Raw genomic sequence first — 27,797 nt, forward strand, 5'->3', positions numbered from 1 at the left:
ACTTGTAACTTATATGTGCACTGTGACAGAGCATTAAATATTTATGCTTAAAAATTGAGTAATGCCTATATTGCGATAACAGAATAAAAACGTCTACCACTACAAGTGGAAAATGACATCCTGCAAACAATTAATATAGGCTGGGGACCCACATTACAAGATGTTAATCTTGTGCAGTCATTCAATTACAGGTGCCTTTAGCTATACTTGTGAATGATAAACCTATTCTATCCTAATATCTTCTTATATTTCAGTCTGTATCTACATTAAATAATTAACAGACGACTAAAAATAAAAAAAGGAACTGTTGCTGACAAGTTTGCTTATGCCAAACTAGAAAATACTTACAGATTGAACGTTAACTTCATAGTATAAAAATATTCACTATGAGATAGTGCCCTTTCCTCATTGTTCTATACAAAAACTTACTAACATGTAGTCTTCCCACCTATTACCTGAATATTTACCTACTGTGTTGAATTTTTACATATACTTATCATAGAAAAAATATAATTTTATCCACTCTATCCATTCTATCATATTTTCAAACCTTATAGGCTTCCTTGCCTCAGTAATAAGAAAAATGTAGTAACTGTAATGATTTTTACCTTCAAGTGGTAATATGCAATGAGCATTGCTAATGAGACTATGGAATGCAATAACGCCATTAATCGTAACACGTGTTCCATGTAGAAAAAGTCTTCATCTACATGGACTAGCTCTAATGGTTCTTCTTCTTCACCACTTCCATTTTCTGCACTTCCCACTTCTGTAGAATTCACTTCCATTGAGAGTTCTTCCATTAAATCAGCCACTTCTTCTCCTGAGCCATTGCCATTTTCGTCATCATCACCACCAAGAGTTGTGACCTAGAAGAGTTATTTGATAATTTTAATGCAGTTTACAATATCATGAGCAACAAAACTTTAGTCTATGGACAACGTATAGTGTTTCAAAATAAGAAGTTTCTAAGCTATTATTGCAACTGATTAGATTATTACTGATTTCTCATTTCAGATTAGTCTTCATTACATTAACAAACAATAAAACTATTAAACGTCTTTTATTACAATCTGCTGATGCACTTTTTACGCAGTGATGATCATTTTTGTTTTGATACACAATGTCTGTCCTCTTCAGATAAATTCACAGTGTCTAGTATCAGCTTGCTTTACCATGAAGAACCAGAGGATAGCTCTGTCCAACCACAATGTTCAACTCCCTCACACACAGTGTTGTATATCTATTTCTATGCATGCCTACAATACCACTCTTAATATACTTTCAGAAGTTTCTTAAAAACAAATTTAAAGCTACTGTACTCACTTTATAAAATAACAGCATGAAGTTGATGCAGAAGGCAAGCACTAAAGCAACATATTTCAAGTTGTAGAAGTTGCGTGCAAGGAAACTTACAGCCCTCTTTGTATACTCGCTGAAGTCAATCTAAAGATAAAAGAACAATAGTCAGTATTGATAATTTAATCTGCAGAGCTTTTGTCCTAACATGGAGTAACATGTACTAAGTATTTTGGTAATACTGTTTTCTATGTTAAATTATTAGGCACAAATAAAATTGCCATGATGCTGGTACCGTTCAAGATATGTTTTGCTTCCATAAAATATGTTGCCAGAATATATCATATCGATAAGTTGTGAGAACTAACATTAAGTCCAACAGTAGAAATCATGTTTGGTTAAACAATGGTCAGTTGCAATAAACCAAACAAAATGAAGACACAAACAAATCAACTAACTCAAACATGACCACAGAAACTGGGGTAGTGAAACAGAGACATAGTTAAATTTTTCAGTATATATGAATCTTTGCCTGCTTATTATACTCTGAATGCTAACCACATAATTTGTTTAAATCTACTTTAATTTCTGCTCATTACCATTCTGCTTATTAGGGGTTTCAATATGTTGTTGTTGTTGTTGTGGTCTTCAGTCCTGAGACTGGTTTGATGCAGCTCTCCATGCTACTCTATCCTGTGCAAGCTTCTTCATCTCCCAGTAACTACTGCAACCTACATCCTTCTGAATCTGTTTAGTGTATTCATCTCTTGGTCTCCTTCTACGATTTTTACCCTCCACGCTGCCCTCCAATACTAAATTGGTGATCCCTTGATGCCTCAGAATATGTCCTACCAACCGATCCCTTATTCTAGTCAAGTTGTGCCACAAACTTCTCTTCTCCCCAATTCTATTCAATACCTCCTCATTAGTTATATGATCTACCCATCTAATCTTCAACATTCTTCTGTAGGGTTTCAATATAGGCAGTATTTACTACTGACAGATGATATTAATAAAGAAAATAGACTCAACTGTACTTTAAGTAACCAAAATGATAGCAGACAAAAATAGTCTGACAAAGGAAATTCTAGGATAGTAAAAACATACAAATTGTGATGACAGATGACAGCAGATGAATGGGGGGTAGTTAGGCTTTTCTCACAATAATAGCTAACAAGACAAGAATACAATTTGTTTTCATCACTAAAAGTTACACCCAAATTGCAGAGCACAATATTCCATGCAGCTTTAAGTGTGTTTTAGCCATACACAGTAGGACTTAGCTACACCTCTTAACTTTTAGTCTTCCCTTGGTAACATATGATGGGATAGCAAATTGGAAACTTCTTCATTTTTTTTTCTACTTTCTTAAGTAAAGTCATGACAGAGGCAGGAGCTGGATTAAATATAAGTACACACATCTCTTGAAAATGAAGCAGCATGTTTCAAACTTTTCTCTTCATAACTTGAGCGTACAGTAAACCAGACATTTCTCAATCTCTGGTATAGCTGGAAGACTATCTACAGTTGAAGCCATAGCTGTTACACTTATTGCACCATGATGCCCACGACAGGTTTGAATTTTGCTCTGCATTTCTATAGGTGATGGGAGCAGGAAATTTTTCAGAACAATTAGTTTTTCTGAATGAGCCAACATTTTTTTTTTCTTTCCAATAACGTTAATCACCAAAAGATAGAATTTGGATGTGTGAAAATCCTACAGTAACAGTTGAGCAAGACAGTTATTTGCTGAAGGTTAATTATTTCAGTTGCACTGCCATGTGTGCAACATTCATTTGCTTTCTTTTTCCATGGCAAAAGCTGAAAGAAGATCAGTATACTTGGACCTAATAAAGATCTGGCAGTAACAACTGGGAATATCATTTTCTCCAGACACTAAATGGACTCAATTGTACTACAAATAACAAAGGTGATAGGTGACAAGGATATTCTAGTGTGCAAAAAACATATACCAATAATGATCAGTAATGTATCTGCCTGAACCTTGCACTGTTATGTATTCAAACAATTTAGCACTTCGCAGTATGCCTCTTGTAAATAACTCTGCTCCATATGAAACCGACTGTCAACATCATGAGAATAACTGTGAAGAAAAGAAAAGATGACACCCTTCTGAGCCAAAGCATTTAGTACTAAAAGAGAGAGAGAGAGAGAGAGAGAGAGAGAGAGAGAGAGAGAGAGAGAGAGAGAGAGAGAGAGAGAAGTCCCTGCTTGATACCCTATTTTACTTTGTAGAAGTATTCGTTAACAGTAACAAATAAAAATCTGTAAGTGAAGCTCTGTTGTTCACAAAAAATTAAAGAGAAACGTCAGTTAAATCAATTTAATAATGTCTTAAACACATTTCCTGTGACTAATTTCCTTATTTTATATAATCTTTGAGCTATAACTGCATAACCTTCTATACTAACATCTGTGAAAATATGTATTTCAGATTACAACAGTAAAGGAAAAATAATGCTGAATATATCATTCCCTGTAAAGTTTACAGTACTACTGTTGCTATTACTAATATCGTTACCACTACTACTGTTGCCGAAGTCTCATACTCCTTGACAGAGCATGGGGGAATGATGCGGGAGACCCACACCGTCGTATTAGGCAAGGTCCTTTATTCATTTCATTACTGTTGCACTGTTATCATTGTGGGACCAGACTCACTAGCATTTATATTCGATGTACTGATATGCTCCACATTCAAGTGACATGTTCCCACAAATGGATCCACAGAATGCGCATGCTGTTTGTATGTAAATAAATAAAACAACGTATGCCACGATTTGTCAGTAGTAAGAAAGAAGCTACCATTTTGCCATTTGTTGTTACACATCTGGTACTCAAGTTGGCTGCAAAGAACTTTAAATTTTTCTGTTTCAGCTAATGGTGGATTTGTCATTTTATGTTCTTCAGCTTCTGAGGAATTAAATTTTGAAATCAACTACTTCCTTTAAAACAGCCACACATATCTAACTCCCGGCTTTCCTTTAAGAGGAGTGCCTGACCAAGAACACAGCTAATGGTTCTGATTTCTTGAGAAATTAAGGCAACTCAACAATTGGATTAAGTGATAAATTTTTTTTCAGCCCCCTCACTCACAAATGAACATTTGTATCAGATAATTTTGTCACCACCTCAAGGTGATACAGTTTGAATATGGATTTATTCTTATTATTGGTGCTAGTGGAGTGATTTTGACTGTACTGTTAACATTCATGTAGTGGAAACCCTCAACATATTAATTTAATGTGGCTGGTGACCTTATTTATCCCACAAAAGAAATGAAGAGCATGTTAATTTTCAAATAATACATATACCTTCAAGAAACACAAGCCAATGCTTTAAATAGTGGATATGCAGTACCAAATACTCTGCTGCTTTTCACATTGAATGGTGCTTTATTTTTCACATTACATATTTATTCCTCAGAGCAGCAATATTGGGCAAAGGTATTACTATCTTTCTCAGCACAACTGAACTTCTCCATCACTGACACACATTATTTATTCAGTTTTTAAGAAGAGTGACTGACCTGGGACATTGCTGATGGTTCAACCACAACTTCCTGCTTGGATTCCGCTTCAACAGCTGCCATTGCAGCCTGCTGCTGTACTGCTGCCTCGGCAGTTGCAGCTGCAGCTTTGCGTGCTGCATCACCACTGTTGAATACAAAAAGCAACACATTACCTTCCAAAAGTTTGACATAACCACCACGAGAACGAAGTAGCTGACAATGCAGAAGATAAGAAGCACAACAATATGATAAAACCTTGTTTAGTATGCTGAAAAACATGTAATAAGCCAGTTTTTTTTGTCAATTATTGAACATATGACATTAAGCAGAAAACAAAGAGAAAGTGGCTGCTGGTGATTTCAATGCAGATTTTTTTAAAAAGCTTTTCCAGTAAGAATTTGCTAGTTGCTATGATTAAATTTGATTCCTGCCATAAACTTTCCAACTGGTGCAGCTAACTGTTCACCAACAGCCATTGATATTACCTTTATAGAAACCAATAGTCTGTGGCCTCTCTGGCCATGACATGCAGTTCCTTTTTTTTAAATGCTCATACTGAACAGGAAATAAAATCTACAAAATCTGAATTCAAGGGGGTAGTCAGTAAGCCAAAAACTGATTATTTTAGGACATTCCTCAAAGACATGAACTTGATCGATGTATACAGTGCTCATAGCATGAATCAAAAATGCAACATTTTGCAAAATATTAATGACAGTAACATGGAAATACAAGCAAAGGCACTGCAAGAAAAGATAATCACATCCGACAGCAAAATAAAGACAATATAGGATACAGTTAGGGAGGAGACCGGTAGAAGCAAAAATGAAGAGCAGATAGGATTAAGAGAAAATGATACATTGGTAACCGGTGTGCAGTGTTGCAAAACTTTTTAACAGGCATTTCATAACTGTTACTGATAAGATGATAAGTTGTCAGGTTCAGTAGATACTGTCATGGAATGTGTCAGACCAGTCAATACAAACAACTCAGTAATATGAATATGGCCCTCACTACACCAGTAGAAGTAATGTCCACCACAAAACCTTTAAAATAAAAAAAAATTCTAGTGGTTATGACACAATATCAACAAAGTTAATTAAAGTGTGTGCTTCTGCATTTAGTAACATACTAACAAACCCTGCAACGTTCTGCAATTGCTAAATATTTATGAAAATTAGATATATATCATAAACTCCTTCTATTTCCTGCTACCTCCCCATTTCCTCCCCTCCTCTCTTTGTCCATCTCCTCTCCCTCCTCCCCTCTTCTCTGTTCATCTCCTCCTCCCTCTCTCTGTGTCTGTTTCCCCCCCTCACCCCTCTGTCCCCTTCTTCCCTCTTTCTGAGCTTGAGCCTTATTGTTATTGCAAATGAAACCTTGATTGGGGGTTCAAGTAGCTTAGAATGAATGAGTTAATTGGTTTGCTTCACTGGTGTATGGGTTATAAGGGAAACCTCTGCAGCTGCTGGATATCTGAGGATAACAGCTTAAGTAGCAGCGTTTCACACAGTTTTAACTTGAAAATCAGTAGGATTACAAAGTTCCACATGATTCAGATTCTGTAGTAGTATTCTAATCATAAGTTGATAAACCATAAATATAACTTTACTGTTTTCTATAAAATTTACAGTGAGAAAGAAAACAAAATAGCATATCATCACGTATACAATTTTTGTTTGAAATTATATATATTGACAAAGAATGTATATGGGAGAAACAATTTGCCTAATGTCTTACATGCCTTCATATTGTAGCTGAAACTGACTGCAAGAAACAAATTGAAACCTTACATTGTCACAGCACAGCACAGCACAGCACTTTCTTCCTCATGGTCAGTTTCAACGGAAAAGCAGTACATCATTATTTAAAAGAAATATATAGCCTTTGTCAGGCTGAATGTTTGTCACTTCATCACATAAAAATTTGAAGTAAGGTTTTTGGCAACAATATTTTCCCTTTACATATTACATATATATTTATATATTATATAATTAAAAAAATACAGTCTTTGTCCATCTAAATTGTTATTAGAGTATCATGTAAAAATCTGAAGTAAACAGATTAAGTACTTTTTGAGATTTTTGTTACAATGATAAATGATGACATTCCTTTATATTGTAGTGCAGATTAAGTCATTTGGAGAACACACATAAAAAGGTTATTATTTATGCAAGATTTTGGAGCCAGTTGCTCCTCCTTCTGGCAGAAGGGTTGATGGGGGAGGAAGAGGGATGAAGGGATAGGGCTGGTGAGGTTTAGGAAAAGGGTAGAGTTCGGAAAACTCACCCAGAACACTGGTCAGGGGAGACTTACCGTATGGGATGAGAAATAAAGACTTGAGATTCATCCCATCAGCTAAGTCTCCCTTGACCTGGGGTTCTGTGTGACTTTTCTCAATTCTACCCATTTTCCTAAACCTCACCATTCTTTTTCCTTCCTCGTCAACCCTTCTGCCAGAAGAAGGAGCCACTGGCTCTGTAAGCTTGTATACATAATAACTTTTTTATGTCTGTTCTCCTGCTGCTACTTGCTGAGTACGTTTTTTTTATCCATCCAGTTACATTACATTTTCAAAAATTTATTATTTTTTTTTGATAAATTAAGTTACCAGTGTAACCAGTCATTTATCGGTGAGACGTTTCCTGAATGTTTGAAATATGCTGAAATTAAGCCTTTATTTAAGAAAGAAGATAAAGAAATACCATCAAATTTCCATCCAATTTCACTTTTGCCAGCAGTCTCGAAAATTCTAGAAAAGGTAATATATGATCAACTTTTTAACCATCTGACAACAAATAATATATTGTCAAAGTTACAGTTTAGATTTCTAAAAGCTTCTGATATTGAGAAGACTATCTTGACATAAAATGAGAATGTGTTTAATTCAGTAGACAGTAAATTACATGCTACTGGCATATTTTGTGATCTGTCAAAGGTATCTGATTGTGTAAATCATAATACCATTTTAATGATATGAATATAATAGAGGGAAACATTCCACGTGGGAAAAATATATTTAAAAAGAAAGATGATGAGACTTACCAAACAAAAGCGCTGGCAGGTCGATAGACACACAAACAAACACACACAAACACAAACATACACACAAAATTTTGTGTGTATGTTTGTGTTTGTTTGTGTGTCTATCGACCTGCCAGCGCTTTTGTTTGGTAAGTCTCATCATCTTTCTTTTTAAATATATAATACCATTTTAAGTAAATTAGAATATTGTCATACAACAGGAAATGCTTCCCATGTATCTATGATGGAAAGAGAGGGTGTCATTAGGTAAGAGACATGTATTAAGTTATAAGGCATCATTCAACTGAAAAATAACTATACATGGCATTCACAAGGTTTACCTTCATCTATAACATTAAAAGATACCAAGTTTGTTTTGCTTGCATATGATACAGACATTAAAATAAATAGCAAATCAAGTATAATCAAATGATGGAAAATCCAACATGAAGGAATAACAACAATATTATGAAAAGGATAGATCGCTACTCACTATACTGAGGAGACACTGAATTGTAGAGACAGACACATTGAAAAGACTGCTATACATTTTAGGAGACCAGAGACAATGGTCATGGGCATGCAAGTTGTGCTTGTATGATGTGTGTGTCTTTTCTACTTTAGAAGAAGGTCTCTTGGCCGAAAGATAAAATGTATAGCAGTCTTGAAAGTATGTCTGTCCGAGTCTCAACATCTCCACTATATGCTGAGTAGCAATCTATCCTTTTCATAATATTGTTGTTAAATCAAGTACAATCATAAAAAGATGGGTTAATGAAATTTACAAGGCCATTAATACATGATTTCTATCCAATTCTTTGACATTAAATTTTGAAAAAAAACATAGTACATATAGTTTAGGACTTATAAGAGGGTTCCTACCAGTATATGCCTAAAATATGATGACAAACAAGTAGAGGAAGTTGATAGTGTTAAGATCTTGGGATTTCAGTTTAATAATAAATTCATCTGGGAGGAGCATACCACCAAACTGCTGAAACATCAAAACAACACCTAATCTCTGTTTCCAATGCAAATGTTGTCAGACATAGGTGATATAAAAATAAAAAAGCTAGCATACTATGCTTATTTTCATTCTATAATATCATATGGGACTATTTCTGGGGCAATTCAGCATGCCAAGCTAAAGTTTTCTGGGTCCAAAACATGTAATAAAACTTATTTGTGATGTGAACCAGGTACAACAGATGCTAGGAGGGGCCTAGTTGCTGGGAGTGGTTCCATATCCTGGGCCCCATCTACATCTGCATCTACAATATACTCCATAATCCACCATGTGGTGCTTGGTGGAATGTACATTGTATTACTAATAATTGTTACCTTCTGTGTTTCAGTTGTAAAGGGAGCAAGGAAAAAATGACTATCTATATCCCTCTGTACGAGCCCTAATTTCTCGTTCTTGTCTTTGTGGTCTCAAAGCACTCATACATTGGTGCCTGTAGAATCATGCTACAGTCGCTTGCAAATGCCAATTAACTAAATTTTCTCAATATTGTTTCATGAATGCTCCACTTTCCTAGAATTCTCCCAATAAACTGAAATCGATCATTAGCCTCTCTTACTGTTGACCTAGAATGCTTGTTCCATTTCATATCACTTTGCAACAATATACTTACATATTTAAACAATGTGTCTGTGTCAAACAGAACAGAAATACTGTATTCCAACATTACAGGATTGTTTTTCCAACTCATCTGGATTAACTCTCATTTTTCTACATTTAGAACAAGCTGCCATTCATCACTCTAAATAGAAATTCTGCCTAAGTCTTTGTATCACTTCTTAAGTAACAGAACCTAGCGAATGTTCATCAGAGACAGGGTATCCTCAGGAGTGCCCCAGAAACGTGTGATAGGACTGCTATAAATGACCTGGCAGACAGTATGTGCTGCAATCTGCAGTTGTTTGCTGATGATGCTGCGGTGTATGGGAAGGTGTCGAAGTTGAGTGACTGTAGGAGGATGCAAGAAGACTTAGACAAAATTTCTACTTGGTGTGATGAATGGCAGCTAGCTCTAAATGTAGAAAAATATGAGTTCATTCAGATGAGTGGTAAAAACAAACCCCTAACATTGAGGTACAGCATTAGTAGTATCCTGCTTGACACAGTCATGTTATTTAAATATCTCGGAACAGCATTGTAAAGTGATATGAAATGGAATGAACATGTGAGGATTGCGGTGTGGAAGGAGAATGGCTGACTTTGGCTTCCTGGGGGAATTTTGGGAAGTGTGGTTTATCTGCAAAGGAGACCACACATATGATGCTAGTGTGACCTATTCTTGAGTACTGTTAGAGTGTTTGGATTAAAGGAAGACAGCAAAGCAACTCAGATGTAGGCTGCTAGATCTGTTACCGGTAGGATCAAACAACACGCAAATGTTACAGAGATGCTTTAGGAAATCAAACAAGAATCCCTGGAGGGAAGGCGATGTTCTTTTCGAGGATCACTATTGAGAAAACGTAGAGAAACAGCGTTTCAAGCTGACTGCAGAACAATTGTACTGCCACCAACATAATTGCGCATAAGGACCACAAAGATAAGATACAAAAAATTAGGGCTCTTCTGGACAATCATTTTTCCCTCGCTCTATTTGCAAGTGGAATGGGAAAGGAAAAGACTAGAAGTTGGTATAGGTCACCCTCCGCAATGCGACGTATGGTGACTTGTACAGTATGTATGTACATGTAGATTACTTACCTACGACATTTTTGAGCCACTTTGAGGGAACCTAGTCCATATTCCGGGACCTTTGTTAAAAGCCTGCACATGAGGAGAAGAATTTGAGTTTAACGTCTGAAGATTCTGCAGTGGGGCATTGTGTCAAATGCTTTCTAGAAATCTATAAATTTGGATCCTACCTGTTGCCTTTCAGCCAAGGTTTGCAGGATATTGTGAGAGAAAAGGTCAAGCTGAGTTTGGCACAAGTGATGCTGTCTAAATCCTTGCTGGTCTGTGGACAGAACCTTTTCTGTCTCCAGAAACCTTATTATATTTGAGCTTAGAATATGCTCAAGAATTTTCTAGCAAACTGATGTTAAGCACCCAGAATGAGATTTTCACTCTGCAGCGGAGTGTGCGCTGATATGAAACTTCCTGGCAGATTAAAACTGTGTGCCCGACCGAGACTCGAACTCGGGACCTTAGCCTTTCGCGGGCAAGTGCTCTACCAACTGAGCTACCGAAGCACGACTCACACCCGGTACTCACAGCTTTACTTCTGCCAGTATCTCGTCTCCTACCTTCCAAACTTTACAGAAGCTCTCCTGCGAACCTTGCAGAACTAGCACTCCTGAAAGAAAGGATATAGCGGAGACATGGCTTAGCCACAGCCTGGGGGATGTTTCCAGAATGAGATTTCCACTCTACAGTGGAGTGTGCGCTGATATGAAACTTCCTGCAGATTAAAACTGTGTGCCCGACCGAGACTCGAACTCGGGACCTTTGCCTTTCACGGGCAAGTGGTCTACCAACTGAGCTACCGAAGCACGACTCACACCCGGTACTCACAGTTTTACTTCTGCCAGTATCTCGCCTCCTACCTTCCAAACTTTACAGAAGCTCTCCTGCAAACCTTGCAGAACTAGCACTCCTGAAAGAAAGGATATAGCGGAGACATGGCTTAGCCACAGCCTGGGGGATGTTTCCAGAATGAGATTTTCACTCTGCAGCAGAGTGTGTGCTGATATGAAACTTCCTGGCAGATTAAAACTGTGTGCCTGACCGAGACTCGAACTCGGGACCTTTGCCATTCACGGGCAAGTGCTCCACCAACTGAGCTACCGAAGCATGACTCACGCCCGGTACTCACAGCTTTGCTTCTGCCAGTATCTCGTCTCCTACCTTCCAAACTTTACAGAAGCTCTCCTGCGAACCTTGCAGAACTAGCACTCCTGAAAGAAAGGATATAGCGGAGACATGGCTTAGCCACAGCCTGGGGGATGTTTCCAGAATGAGATTTTCACTCTGCAGCAGAGTGGGTGCTGATATGAAACTTCCTGGCAGATTAAAACTGTGTGCCTGACCGAGACTCGACTGCAAGGTTCGCAGAAGAGCTTCTGTAAAGTTTGGAAGGTTGGAGACGAGATACTGGCAGAAGTAAAGCTGTGAGTACCGGGCGTGAGTCATGCTTCGGTAGCTCAGTTGGTAGAGAACTTGCCCGCGAAAGGCAAAGGTCCTGATGTTAAGCATATTGGTCTGTCATTTTGCAGGAACATCCTTTTACCCTTATATATAGGCCCTCAGCTGTCTGCATACAGATCAAGTATTTGGGTGGAGAAGGAAATATGGGTAGCTGTACCTCATTTAGTGCCAAGATTTGACAAGTTCTGTAACAAGAAATAAGTTCTAGTGTCTCACTGGCGTGAGTAGCATTTTATTCATAACTTTTTAAATTGATTATTTCAATTTTTACAAAGTATCCCACAGGGGAGCCATGGGAACAACATAGTTGGTCAGAGGAGACATGAACTCAAAATGATTGAAAACTGGAGGCCTAGGTTTTTGAGAACTTTCACTGCAGTATGCAGTCTTCCTCATGGATATGCAGTTAGTAACATGGATTTATTTAAAAGGAACTGCAGCATACACTCAGTGAACACCGGACGAAGAATGATTTGCACTTGGATACTTGCTATTTTGCAGGTCCTATTTTCCATTTGATTCATATGGAAATGGATAATGTGATTCATATGGAAATGGATAATGCAAGCAGTAAACCCTATACATTCAAGTCTAATTTGGGAGGCTTCCTTGCAGCAAAATCCTCGAATTCTGCACAAATTTCGTCATAGTAGTTCGAGACTTTCACATTACTTGTAATAATTGTGTGTAAGGAACACTATAATAAGGAAATTTGCTTTTAATTAGTATTTTGTGAATGACATGTGCACTGAATCATTCTATGAACAAGTAGCTTCGATTAAAATGGTCCTGCACAATCTGAGAAATTTACATAAAAAAAAAAAAAAAAAAAAATTGAAAAAAAAAAACACAATTATTACAGAAGAGCACTTACCCAAGTAAGTCCACAAGGCTGAGAGGTGATTCCCCTTCAGCAGCTTCTTGCTTGGCATGTTCTTCTGCCCCCTCCTCAGGAGTTGTGTCTCCGCCTTCTTCAACACTTGACTGTGGAGATGGTGGAGCACTTTCATGTGGAACCATGTGATACCTAACAGAGACGTGGCTTTCACTAATGCAGTAACATTTTGATTATGGTTGAGAAACTGATACTCTTAGTTACAGCAAAAACACAATGCACATACAAACATGATAAAAAAGGAACATAATATTTGTCACCAGAAAAATAACTTTGGTTTCTTTTTACTGACTTACAAATACTTAATTTTGTACCACAGTTGTTGAATAATGAAATCTCACATAATTACCTCTGATTTACTTAAGATCTGAAGTACAAGATCAAAAGAGAAATAATTTTCTCATGCACCTACTTCTACAGACAACTACAGATTATGTGTTACAAAATGATAGGCTTTTTATTTTATTCCCATAAATGGATATTTTTTCTGATTAATCTTTAGCCTCTTTTGCACGTTTCATTTTTTTTTCAGTACAATTATGTACTGAAATGCTGTTTAGTTGGAGAGGGGGGGAGGAGGTAAAGTGTGGTATGTCCTGAAAGGTAAATTCCTGTGGAGAATGGTCTTACATATACAGTAATGTGACCCACAACAAAAAGGTAGTCCAAAATCTCCAAAACATGTACCAATGAAACAAATCAATAATACACCAAATCTGAGCTATACGCAAAAGTTCTGTTAAATTTTTAAGGACAATGGAAATGTCAGTTATTCTAAGACAATTTGGAGCCCTGATGTGCACTCATATTGACACTGAATAGTTTTGAATTTCCTAAGTGAAGCAAAAGTTGAACCTTCCACTGTGTTATTAATGTCACAATTTGTTCACAGGTTTAACAGCAGAAGAAAGAAAAAAAGAGGAGGTTCTCAAGTACTGTAACAAGTAAAATGATCAGTGAAATAAGGTTTTGCCTACATGTAGCTTTCTCTGGCAAATAATTTTTTTGTAGCATAAACTGAAACTTCCTCCCTGACAAATGCAGAAACAGTATCTAGTCAGTTACAGGGGGTGTCACAGTGATGCCCTGCTGTATTGTTTCTTCTTGTGGGTATATCCCACGGTAAGTTCATTCACTTAACAGTAAACGACAAAGAATAGTGCCCAGTTATGAAGCCCATTATGCCACTGCCAGTGAACTGGTTGATAAAAACCCACATCATTTTCAAGCAGAATAATGTGCTTTGATGCAAATCATTTTTAATCAGTGTTTATTTTTTCAGTCTTATCAATAAAGCAATGGAACTGTTTGCTAGAGTAGCGTTTACTGTTATATGAATGAACTTACTATGTGTATACCCATAGAAAGTAACAATACTGCATGGCATCGCTATCACATCTCCCTGACACTAACCAGATACTGTTTCTGTATTGGTCAAGGATATAGGCATTATGATCTTTTCCAATGAATACACTCCAACAAGATGTCAGACTTGCCTTAGAAAGTATCAAAATGGAAGCTTACAAACAACTATAAACTAGTGTACTGTACACTGCATTTCTGCCAGCATTTCTGACGAGAGTACACAAAATATCAGACCAACTGTGTGGTTGGACTGAAGATTTTCTAGCAATTACAACACAGCATGTCATTCTCAATGGAGAGACATCTTCAGACATAACAGTAACTTTGGGTGTACTCCAAGGGACTGTTATAGGTACATTACTTTTCATAACATTTATTAATGAATAGGGGACCAATTGGAGGTTCCATGAGGATTTTTGTGGATGCTGCTGTTACATACAGAGAAGTCACAATGCTAGAAAATTGTAACGAAATGCAGAAAGACCTGCAGAGCACCAACACTTTGTGCAGGCATGCTAACTGACACTCACCAAACAGAAATGTCATATTTTATATACATAGACAGAAAGACTCATTGTTGTATGATAACATGACTGCAGAACAATCACTGGAAGTAATTACCTCCACAGAATATCTAACAGTATGCATATGAAGCAATGTAAAGTGGAACGACCACATAAAACTAACTGCAGGAAAGGCAGATGCCAGGCTGAGACTCATTGCAAGAATTCTCATGCAAAGTAATCCGTCAACAAATGAGGTAGCTTACAAAACCCTCAATTGACCACTACTTGAATATTGCTCATTAGTATGAGATCTGTATCAGAGAGGATTAATAGAAAAAATAGAGAAAATCCAGAAAAGGGCAGCACATTTTGTTAGGGTCATGTCGTAACCATGAAAGCATCATGGGGATGATCAACCAACTCCAGTGGCAACCACTGCAAGAGAGGCATCCTGCATCATGGTGTGGTTTACTTTTAAAGTTATGAGAGCATACATTCCTAGAAGAGTCAATAAATAAATTGCATTTTCCTGTGAATATATCGTGAAAAGATCACAAAGATAAAATCAGAGAGATTCATGACCACACAGAGGTTTACTGGCAATTGTTCTTCCTACAAGCCATCTGGAGCTTGAACAAGAAAGAGGGGAAGTAACATTGGTACAAAGTAACCTCTGCCACACACAGTAAGTTGGCTTGTGGGGTAGTGATGAAGATATAAAGATAAGTGTGTTAAAGATCATCACTATATCAAAAATAGCAGTTAACTTTTAAAAATATATGCACGATGAAACGGACACTGAATAAAGAGACTGCAAAATACCACAACAGAGAAAGAAGCTGCAAAAATTGAAGGTATTTAGGGGTTACATGAAGAGATGATGCAGGTCATGGAAGACAACGCATGACAGCTCGAGGGGCACATTAATGAGTAAATTCCTGGTTTCCCTCTCACTCAATCAAACTCTGGCATTTTGTTGTAAGTGCTTCAGTGGTTAACCACTAGGATTTTAATACTCTCACCTGTGGGAGTAATTTCTTTTGATATTACACTGATACTTGTAGGTTTCCTGCAGCTATCATTATCTAGATTGGACAGAGAGCTGCCTAACCTAAAAAATCCCTGTGTAACCTTCTTACACAGCCAGCTACCTGGGAAGCTGTCTTTGATGTGTAGGGCACAACTGACACATTTAGGAGGACCCTACAGCTGTCAACCCTATGGTGCAAGTCTAAAAAGTCACAGCCTAGCCTTTCACAGAACCTTCAGAGTCTCTGGTACAAGCCTATCACTCAACTCAGCAACAGAGGACCATGCTCTGTTCTGGGGACAATGTTGCAGACAGCGAGCTTTGTTGAAACTCTGTGAGCAAGACTGGTATTCTCAACCTCCTCTGCTAGTCATTGGAATGATCCAAGTATGACCTCAGAGCCCAAACAACAGTGTTTGTTATAATGTGCACCACCATCTGTAGTTGGCTGCACACTGTTCCCTCAATGCCTGATGGAACAGGCTATTCAACAAGGTGATTGAGGCCTTGAGGCATACACACTGAGTTCACCTGGTGCTCCTTCCCATCATTATCAGGTAACAAACAGAATTCAACAGTAGTGTTTTAATTTCCAATAAATGCAGATGATATACACTCCTATCAAAAGAGAGAACTGATGTGACACAATATATTACTAATTTACAGCAAAAGTAAATTACAAAAATAATTTATTAGGAAATAGGTTACGCAAAATACTTGTAATTTATGATAATCTTTACAAGCACCCAAAACTTCTCAAAAATTTGTTTTCCACATAAATATATAATGAAATTTGGGAACCATGGCCAAACTTTCTGAAAAGCACTGTTAGGTTTACAGTTGACAACATATGTGGTCCAGTCACAATCATGTGACTACTGCTTACATTCAATATCAAAAAGCAATAACCACTAACAGATGGCAGGTTGCAGCACTAGCAGTGGATGGTACATAAAGTGTGTCAGGGAGAGCAGAAAATAAACCAGCTGTTGTCATAATGCAGAAACAGAGCAATTTATTTGATGTCCAAAAGAACATGACCATTGGCTTTTCGGTCAGTAGTAGAAGCATTTCCAAAATGGCTAAGTTTGTAAACTGCTTGCATGCTGCTGTGGTTAAAGTATATTGTGTATGGCAAAATGGTGCTATCCAAAACCAACAATGAGACATCTGTGGTGTACCACGGGCCACAAGTGACAGGGGTGAACAGCGGCTGTGAAGATGTGTATGGGCAACTAGACATGCAATTGTTGAGCAGCTGACCCCACAGCTGAACCAAAGGGCTACCAACTGAGTCTCCTCAATGACCGTACAGCAGTCACTGCTGCGTATAGGCCTCCGTAGCAGGCACCTGGTTCATACATCGAGCTGACGGCTGTTCATTGGCAATGAAGGCTGAAATTTTCATGTCAATATTGCAACTCGACGTCCACTGAATGGTGACAGGTGGCCTCTTCAGATGCATCACATTTTATGCTCCATTGTACAGATGGCTTTTGGCATGTACTGCCCTGCAATAGCCATCAGAAAGGTCCAGTCCGGAGGAGGCAACGTTATGTTCTGGGGAATGTTTCCATGGCATTCTGGTGAATGATCTCATCATTTTGAAAGGCACAATGACTCAAGACAAGTATGCATCTATCCTTGGGGACCATGTTCACCCCTATATCCAGTTTGTTTTTCCTCAGTATGATAGCATCTACCAGCAGCACAAAGTAACGGGTCACACAGCTCACAATGTATATCTGTGGTTCAAAGAGCACCAGGATGAGTATACTGTGCTTCCCTGGCCATCAGACGCTCAAGACTTAAGCCTATTCGAGAATATATGGGACTACCTCAATTGGGTTGTATGTGCCGCAGATCCTAAACCAAGAAACCTAGCACAACTGGCAACGGCACTGGAGTCAGCATGGCTCCGCATCCCTGTCAGTAACTTCCAGAACATCATTCACTCTCTTTCTCTATGCCTTACAGCAGCCTGCACTGTACAGGGTAATTATTCAGGGTTTTGACAGGTGGTCCCATTAATAGGATTGGACAGTATAATACTACACAATACATCATGTTCCTGAAAAGCTTAGATTATGTTTACAATTGACAGTTTGATATTACACAATATGTCATGGCACATCCATGAGTTTTGACAAAACCAACACAAAAATCAAGTTTAAATTTTACGCCCAGTTTAAACCTAAGTTTTCGAAAAGAAATTATGTGATGCACATGATTTTGTCTGAAGGCAAAGGAAATGCTGAGAGTCAGTTTATATACTTAGGTATAAATAAATGTGTGAATTGCACAGATTTTGCAACTTAAATGATTTTGTGTCCCCTTTAACACTAGTGTGCCAAAGGTGGACACTCCAGCTTCAGTATATCTCAGAAAAATGAAAATTTTGATACTCACTGCCCATTATCCTCTTTTGTAATATCCAAACCAAATGCCTGCATCTGCTGCGGGGCATTTGCTTCATCTGGCGTTGCAGGTAATGCTGGTAACACACGTAAAGGACCCATCCGTTCTTCTTCTTTCACCTCGACAACAGGCTCTTCTATTTGCGGTCCTCTCATGAGTGACATTAAGATTCCAACAACATACCTATTACCAAAACATATAAAAAAGTATATTTCCAGATTTCCTTATGTGAAACAGAACAGTATGAGAGGCATATATAAATAATTTCTGAATGCGTATCTGTCATGAAAGTTACTTTGTGTGTTGTTGTTATTGTGGACTTCAGTCCAACGACTAGTTTGATGCAACTCTCCATGCTACTCTACCCTGTGCAAGCTTCTTCATCTCTGAATCTGCTTACTGCATTCATCTCTTGGTCTCCCTCTATGATTTTTATCCCCCATGCTTCCCTCCAGTACTAAATTGAAATTCCTTGATGTACCAGAATGTGTCCTATCAACTGATCCCTTCTTCTAGCCAGGGTGTGTTACAAATTTCTTTTCTCCCCAATTCTATTCAGTACCTCCTCATTATCTGCATGATCTACCCATCAAATCTTCAGCATTTTTCTGTAGCACCACGTTTCACAAAGCTTGTACTCTATTCTTGCCTAAACTGTTTATTGCCCATGTTTCACTTCCATTCATGGCTACATTTCATACAAATTCTTACAGAAAGGACTTCATGACAGTTAAATCTATATTCAGTGTTAACAAATTTCTCTTCTACAGAAATGCTTTTCTTTCCATTGCCAGTCTACATTTTATAACCTCCCTACTTCGACCATCATCAGTTATTTTGCTTCCCAAATAGCAAACCCAGTTTACTGCTTTAAGTGCCTCATTTCCTAATCTAATTCCGTCAACATCACCTGATTTAATTTGTCTGCATTACACTATCCTTGTTTTGCTTTTGTTGATATATCTTCCTATCAAGATACTGTCCATTCCGTTCAGCTACTCTTCCAGGTCCTTTGCTGTCTCTGACAGAATCACAATGTCATCGGCGAACCTCAAATTTTTAATTTCTTCTCCATGGATTTTAATTCCTACTCCAAATTTTTCTTTTGTTTCCTTTACTGATTGCTCAATACATAGACTGAATAACAGCAGAGAGAGGCTACAACCCCATCTCAATCCCTTCTCAGCCACTGCTTCCCTTATGTGCCCTTGACTCTTATAACTGACACCTCGTTTCTGTGCAAATTGTAAATAGCCTTTCACTCCCTGTATTTTATCCCTGCCACCTTTAGTATTTGAAAGAGATTATTTCAGTCAACACTACCAAAAGCTTTCTCTAAATCTACAAATGCTATAAAAGTAGGTTTGCCTTTCCTTAACTTATTTTCTGTGAGAAGTCATAGGATCAGTATTGCCTTGCATGTTACTGCATTTCTCTGGAATCCAAACTGATCTTCCCCCTGGTCAGCTTCTACCGGTTCACCCATTCTTCTGTGTGTTAAGTTGCTCAAATCTGTAGGTTCTGCCTCATAATCTTTCCAAACAAAAATTTGTAATTATCAAAGTATTCCTAGATAAAACCAAAGCTCCTTCCACTAATGTATCATTTGTCTAATTATGTACCTATCTTTCGTGACATATATATGATATGAAATTCTACATGTTATTATTCCTATTTATACTTTAGTGAAATCAGCCAAGATGTTTCAGTAACTTTTCAGCAATATGTCTATTTTCTATATATGTATGTATAAAATTTTATTTTCTTGTGCTTAATTAAGTAGAAAACTGTTTTTGTTACTACAGTCATGAAGTTGTGTTGATAGGAAAGCATCTAGCCTTGATGAAATATTACTAGTTATATGTGTCTTCATTTTGTATTTATACATGAATGTAAAGATGGAAAATTTTATACTTTTTGTACTTTGACAAGTCCAATATCATGAATGTGTTAAAATGGGTGTTAAATAAATAAATAAATAAATAAATAAAATAAAAATAAATAAATAAATACAATTTATTGCTGTTTTTGTGAAATGTGCATAAAATGACTCTGAATTCATAACTGCTAATTCTCCATGGTTATGCCATGACTGTATATGTGCCAAAAATCCAAATTATAGAAGTGCAGTGAACTTGGAAGATGACATAATATTATTTGCTGGTGATGCCATATTTTAATAGAAAATATTGCTCCACAAAAAATCAGACAATATTCTGAAAAAGTTTAAAATGTTTGAGTCCTGGTTCTGACTGATTGCATTAAATCAGGATATATCAGAGACCCAAATGACACAACTTTGCACTAAATCACCACTGATTGCCATAAATTGATCAATTTTGAAGTGTAAATAGAATAACTCTTAACAATCAGCAAATAATTGAGGCTAATCATGTAAATTGCTTAGTTGTAAATAAGAAAGGAAATTTAAATTGGAATAAATTAAGTTATTAATAACATAGGTATTGCAGGGAATATATTATTTCACTCTACTTACATGCCAGCCATGAAGAAAACTATCACTAATATTTCGAAAACTATCACTAATATTTCATATACAGCTACTAAAATTATATTGTTTTCTGAAGGAACTCAAGTAACATACCATGAAAAATTATTAGGAACCTGTGTTTTCCAGTAAAAGTGGCATAACATACACTGTATCAAAACCTAAAAATACTAACTGTTCCATCACATTACTTTTTTATTTCAAAATACAGTATTTACTAGAGTACAAGGCCACTCTGAATATAAGATGACCAACTCCATTTTTTTAAGAGGCTCCTTGAGAACATTTTATTTTTAACATATTCTGATTAACCAAAATTACAAACTATCTTATGGGTATGAAGTATCTGTCTAAAAATTTAACATTATACTTATTCTATACTTATTCTAACTTATTCTATATATTGAATGTCTATATTTCGATAACACAAGAAGTAATAAAGTGGTTTATACTAATTTTTATCTTCACTTCCTTTTTCGCATACTATCTAAGCCTCTCTCTAGGAGATACCACCTTGTGGAAGCACTGTCCAGGCAGGTGGAGACACCTGTGTGTTTGCAAGAAGCTGAGGGCTATATTTCCAGTAGCACAACTACCAGCAGGGTCTCTCATGCCAGGCAGGCCTCAGTGGATGGGCCAGACAAAGAGTGTTCCACAACACCCCGTCTCTCCCATACCCAATCCCCTAGTCCTACCCTATGTCCCCAGATACTCAACCCAAGGTATGGTGAGATTCATGCTGATGGTTATATGGCACATGGGAATATGCGTCTTTAATGGAATCTCAGGGATACCAGGCAACCTCCCTGAGTACTTAGTCTTCCACCACGCGGACTGAACATATCACCACTCTAGTGGGACTAAAATGGAGAGCACAGAACAAGAAAAAATAAAAACTGAGGGATATGATGAGACCTCAGACATCCAAACATTGGAGTTGGAACCGAAGGAAGCTGTTTCCACAACAGCATCGGTTGATAGACTAGTCCAAGATGTAGAAATTGATATGGAGAAGTTGCACCTGGTCAAGATTAAATCCTTGTGTGGCCTCAGAGGAGAAAAATTATCTAAGACCAGAAACAAAAGGAAGGTAAAGAATTGCTTCCTAAACAAAAATGGAGGAAAAACAGGGATATCCAACAGACAACATCACCTCACAGCAGATAGAGCTTGTAAAATGGCTTTCTTCAGGAAGACTGGGGGAGACACAAGTCCGGGATACAAATTCAGGGGAGACTATCTGGACAACAGTGTTCTTATTTTTGTCTTTGTAGGGATGAAAACACTGGATTGGCTTAAGAAGATTGTGGCCAAGTTATCTCTATGGGAGGAGGTGAAGCGGCTGGTCAGGACAGTGGCTAAGCTCTTCAAGACCACAAAGATATCAATTTAGGTTCCAAAGCTTGGAGGGTAATCATTTGAAAGGTTGCACCAGTTGTACCGGACAGCCAAACCCTTGTGTGTGTGTGTGTGTGTGTGTGTGTGTGTGTGTGTAGAGGGTGAGAGGAAGCCAGTGAAAAATCCATGGCACTGTGGGAACAGCGTCTGAGATTGTACTTGGGTTTCTCACAGGATACCGTCAAGGTTATAAAAGACATCGGAAGCATCCATGGTGGCAAGATGGAGACTGGAAATTTTGCAGATAAACTTGCATCACAGTAAAGGAGAAACTGGCACTCTGGATCATCTTCTGAGATGACAGGAGATGAATGTGGACCTGATCCAGGAACCCCATCTATATAAGGGGGGATTTCTGGCCTTGGAGGAACTGAAGGTAAGTTGCTTTATGCTAGAAATCTAAGGAACTCCAGAATAAGCATTTAAGTCAAAGGTGGAATTTCATTCATGCCAATGGCAGACTTTTATTCCAGGAACTTAGTGACCATTAGGATGAAACAGAAGCAAGAGGGAAATTGCATTGGCCTTAGCTTTCCTTCCCAACAAGAGCTGTACTCCTTCCCAGGAAGTGAGGAGACTGGTCAACAGGTGCTCACAGAGAATGAACAATTGCTGGTTGGGTGTGATGCCAATGCCCACAACTTAGCATAGGGAAGCAGAGACACCAACACCAGAGGTGAGTACCTTCTTGAATTTTTACTCAAAAGCAATCTGGATGTCCTGAATAGGGGGAGGGAATATACATTCAGGAACAAAAGGAGAGTGAGAAGTAATTAATTTAACATTCAAGTTCATTCTAATGGGCAGCTTTATCAAAAAATGGGATATGGTGTTGGAGCCATCCTTATTCGACCACATGTATATTATGTTTGAGGTTGAAATGGGCGTTAAACAGACTATGGCCTACAGGAATCCTAGAAAAACAGACTGGGACTCATATAGGAAAGACCTCAACTCACACTTATCTGAAGTCAGAACTCTGATAAGGAATCCTGTAGATTTTGAGGAAATGTCGGACACAGTGCTGTCTGCTTGGGAAACTGTGTCCTTGGGAAACTCCCAAATCACCAAGAACTGCACACCCAGGAATGTATCTTGGTAGAACAGTAGCCTGGAATTGCAAAGGAGGAAGGTAAGAAAATTGTTAAGCCTTTCAAGAAGGAAAGGACAATGTGAAAAGTATTTGGAGGCCCTTTTCAAATACAATCTTCCAATTAATCAAGTGAAACTGTCATCCTGGAAGGTATTATGTGAGGAAATGGGAGGTACAGCTAATTGTACTAGACTTCACAAAATTCTCACCAGAATATCAACTAATCCAGGAGGTATTATAATCAAGGAAGATGCTGAGTATACAAGGACAATGAAAGAGAGGCTGAATGTGCTCCTCAAGACTCACTTCCCTCAATGCACTTTGGCAGACAACATGGATCAAGATTCAGTCCCTGAGAGGCACTGGTATACAGGTAATCAAAGGGAGAACTAAGAATACGCCAGGGAATGTAGTGATTAAAAAAAAATATCCAGTGGATAGTGGGAATGTTTCAACCATTCAAGTCACCTGGCCAAATGGAATCTTTCCAGCTCTTCTGTAACAAGCATGAGAGACTTCAATAGACTTCCCTGTATGCTATTTAGGTTTAGACTAGCAGCAGAAATCATTCCTAATACCTGGAAGACTACTTGTTTTCATTTCAAAGCCAGGAAGAATTGATCATACCAAGACCAAGGATATGAGACCAATCAGTCTGCCCTCCTCTCTTTCAAAGACATTAGAAAATCTGGTTTAATGTGCACATTAGAGAAAGGAGGCTAACTAAAGTTCCTTTACATGTAAACCGACAAGCATATCAGCCAGGCAGGTCATGTGAAACAGAACTCCTCCAATTTGTCAGGAAAGTGGAAAACACACTAAACTTTCACGAAACTGCTCTCTGCATCTTTCTGGATATATGAGATGGCTTTCATCATTAAGAATTCATGGTTAGAGATGCAGAAGAATGTGGTACTGTGACCACTGTATGTACACAGATTAAGACTACACTGAGCAGAAGGAAAGTAGAACCAACTGTGAAAGAAGAAATGGTGGTCAACACCACCACAGTGGGTTTGCAAGGAGGGGTTCTGTCCTCACTACTGTTGAACCTAGTGGTGAGTGAACTCATTGGAGAGCTAAATACTAGAGGCTACTTTTCCCAAGGATATGCCGATGACTTAACATTCGTCAAATTTAGTAATAGTGTTAGAAGTGGGACACAGTGTGCATTGAACATTGTGCAAAATTGATATGTGCTGGATATTGACCACTGGAATAAGACGTATGATAAGTCATGGGATTACAGTATGATGGAACAAAGCAGAACAGAAGGTGACTGATAAGGAGCTTGGCAAGGTGCAGAGACTGGACTGCTTTGCCATAAGAGCCAGAATTAGCATGATGCCTGCTGTTATGACAGAGACCACGCTGGACAGGCTCCCATTACATCTGTGGGTTAAAATGGAAGCAGTGGCAGGGGCATACAGACTAAAATCTAGAAATAACTGGATACCTTTAGCTGGTGCTGCTGCTCACAGTGTGGTTTCAGTTGCCTGAGACTGCAGTCATGTATGTGAGTTGCATTTGTGTGTGTGTGTGTGTGTGTGTGTGTGTGTGCCTGCCTGCCTGCCTGTCTGTCTCTCTCTGTGTGTCTGTCTGTCTGTCTGTCTGTTGTTGACAAAGGCCTTAATGGCCAAAAGCTTTATTTGTGACAGTATTTTTGTTGTGCCAATCTGCGACTCAGCCTCTCTGCTATATGGTGAGTGGCAACTTTCCTGTTCATAATATGGATATCTTTAGGATATCGTGACTCCCACACCAACATAGGGAATGCGGTAAATATAAGAATTGTCAGGGAAATGCCGGCTGACTATATAATAGTGTCTACAGTTATTCAGACACCCAAGCAGCTCTGAAACATGTATCAGCCCTGCAATGAGATGAAAGATCATTGCAGAGTGGTGCAGAATGCCACAAAGCAACAGAGTAAACCGGTTGGTGATGGTTAAATCAAAACCATGAAACTGGATCAGAAGGCAACATGTATAATGCTGGACTGTGATCTAAAAACAAAAATATGGCAAGCTAATGATGCCAAAGCCATGTTTTAAGAAAAGTTCTGTGATCCTGGGCTTGAATAGGAGACAGACTTAAGTCATGGTAGTACTAATGACAGTAAATGGGAACTTTCAGAAATGCCTGTACATGTTGGGTGTACAGAAAGAAGTCCCTATGTCTAGGCTGTGTGTTGAGGGTAATGAAACTACACCACACCTAATCTTCCAGTGTGAAGTGTTGGAAATCATAAGACATGGAATATTCGGCTCATCAAGTTCTAAAGAAATTGTGTCTGATAGAGAAGTAATAAAGGCCCACCTAATACTCTTTAAGTGTATGTTGGCTTTACTAAAACCACAGGGAATGAAATCGCACAATAAACCCTGTTTTGGTGTGAGCAATAGTGGGCTAAGACCGCTATTGTTTTTATCTCCTGGTTCAAATCAAATTCAATCAAAACTAAGACAATCATCAGTCATATCACTATTTTTAATCACCACCATCACTGATATCACATTGCGAATAGCCAGTGGGATGATAGTTTCACCTAATAAATGACCGGTGAAAAAAGGGGCAGAGTGTTTCTATACATGAGCAGCAGTGAAATTTATAATCTTGGTTGGCACAAATATTTGGCTGTCTCATCCAAATAAGTTTTGAGTTCCAACGCTGTCATTATGGTGGGACCCGAAAACACAACCTTTTTAACTCAAGGTGGATTTTGAATTTATATTGACATGAAAATGTGGAAACATTTCTTTGTCTCTAGCATACTACATGTCATCTACCCACTGCTCTCTCATGGCTGCATAGTACCAGCACTTGAGATACCCCGTTTCATTCCCATCACAGCTCACGGCAAGCATTGGTAACATTGCTGTATGGAACACACAAGTAAACTACTGGCACCTAACTGCAGTTTGGACATGGTAAATGTTCACAAAACGCCAAGCTAAGAGGAGCACATTCCCGTAGTTGACTGCACAACGAAACACACTGCCCACTCCCCGCTCCCTTCCTCACATTCATCCTACAGCTCAACAAACTGGATGCCACTGTTCTCCCTCCCACTCTTCTGAAGTCTTATAATTAAATCGGCACATGGCTTCAATTGCCAAATTTCATTTGTAAACATACCAATACCCCTATATTAATCTATTACAAAAAATAAAACATTGACCTCAGCTATAATAGTTTAATCTGTGAATGTTAAGACAACCCTGCATTTTTGAATGCTGAATTTGGGAAAAAAATCACCTCATAACTGGGTAAATATGGTACATTACCTATATTAAAATTTGCATTTATAGTATAAGACAAAGAGAAAACTTTTAGTTGCAATGCACAGAGTTTCAAAATTAGTCCTCTGACACCACATCACGTCTAAATACAAATTAGTAAATTAAAATTTATTTATATTCTTAATATGTAGCTTGATTCACTGAAGAGATTGCTTTATAACCTATTATTCTGCTGCAGAATTTCTCAAAAAATATTTTACTTATTGAAGAAGGAAATCTGTATATTTCATTGCTGACCACATAATTAAAAACTGTACTGCATCGATTATGTTACTGCAGCCTTGTAGAATAATGTTTAGGAAGTTATCTAGATGTGTCTTCTGTGCATAATATTTAAATAACATTTATAGTAATAAAGAAAGAAAAAAATGCAGAAATGACGAAATAGTTCAGAACAAAGAAAGAAATCTACTGTGTTCAGTGCAATAAACAGAAGTGCCTCTAATTTGTAGGTATGAGAGAGACAAAAATGTCTATTTCATTACAGAATTGTGGTAAGGTAACAGTTATTATTCTCCTTAAAGAGTCTGTTTCAAATTCATTACAACCTCTGCAATAATCCCATAAGAAAACAGCAACGTACTGCGTGTGCTTATCTGGACATAAATAATTGTAATTAAATCATTATCTTGCTGCTACGACACTTCATTGATGCCACTGTACAATTAGTACTTTATATATATCTGGAGGTTAATTCTGTACATAAATACAACCTCCTACTTACTGTACTGATCTAATAAGGGCCATCATGTCCTCTCTTATAATGGATGAGGGTCTCACAAATATAGTAACTATTATATAATAGTTATCTAAGGAATAACAACTTTAATATGACAACTAGTGTTAAAATGATTTGAGTGTCTGAAGTGGCAGTGTGAGTAAATTATTTTGACTATGAACTAACAAAGTTAATACTGGCATTACTAGTACTACTGCAGCTGCAGCCAATAACAATGATAATAGTAGTAGTAATAATATTGACAATAATAATAATAATATGACATTAATAATAATAATAATAATAATAATAATAATGGCAGATATTATTATAGGTCTATAAAATAGTTGTTTTCTGGTATAGTGCGTTCTGGGAAAAAGAAAGTTAAGAAGACTACACCAGCTAAGGATACTGGGAAATGAGGGAGATCAGATGGAAAGATGGATGTATAAGGGTAACAACAAGTGTGTACAGGAACAATGGTAATCTTATTGCTGCATTAGTACATATGTCATTACCTGTCTTCTGAAACTGCAGATATTA

At 37.8% G+C, this 27,797-nt stretch overlaps 1 protein-coding gene across 1 annotated transcript in view; it reads right to left on the bottom strand.

Moving 5' to 3' along the window:
* LOC126163107 (ryanodine receptor) overlaps positions 1-27,797 on the bottom strand; it is a 737,240-nt gene that overhangs the window by 25,126 nt on the left and 684,317 nt on the right. Inside the window, exons 91-95 of the mRNA XM_049920028.1 lie at positions 18,226-18,417; positions 12,895-13,047; positions 4,850-4,976; positions 1,327-1,446; positions 609-869 (exon numbers count right to left, since the gene is read on the bottom strand). Of these exons, the coding sequence (XP_049775985.1) occupies positions 609-869; positions 1,327-1,446; positions 4,850-4,976; positions 12,895-13,047; positions 18,226-18,417 (853 nt within the window). The remainder of the gene's footprint in view (positions 1-608; positions 870-1,326; positions 1,447-4,849; positions 4,977-12,894; positions 13,048-18,225; positions 18,418-27,797) is intronic.

This window comes from Schistocerca cancellata, chromosome 2 (assembly GCF_023864275.1).
Source record: "Schistocerca cancellata isolate TAMUIC-IGC-003103 chromosome 2, iqSchCanc2.1, whole genome shotgun sequence".
Taxonomy (NCBI): Eukaryota; Metazoa; Arthropoda; class Insecta; order Orthoptera; family Acrididae; genus Schistocerca; species Schistocerca cancellata.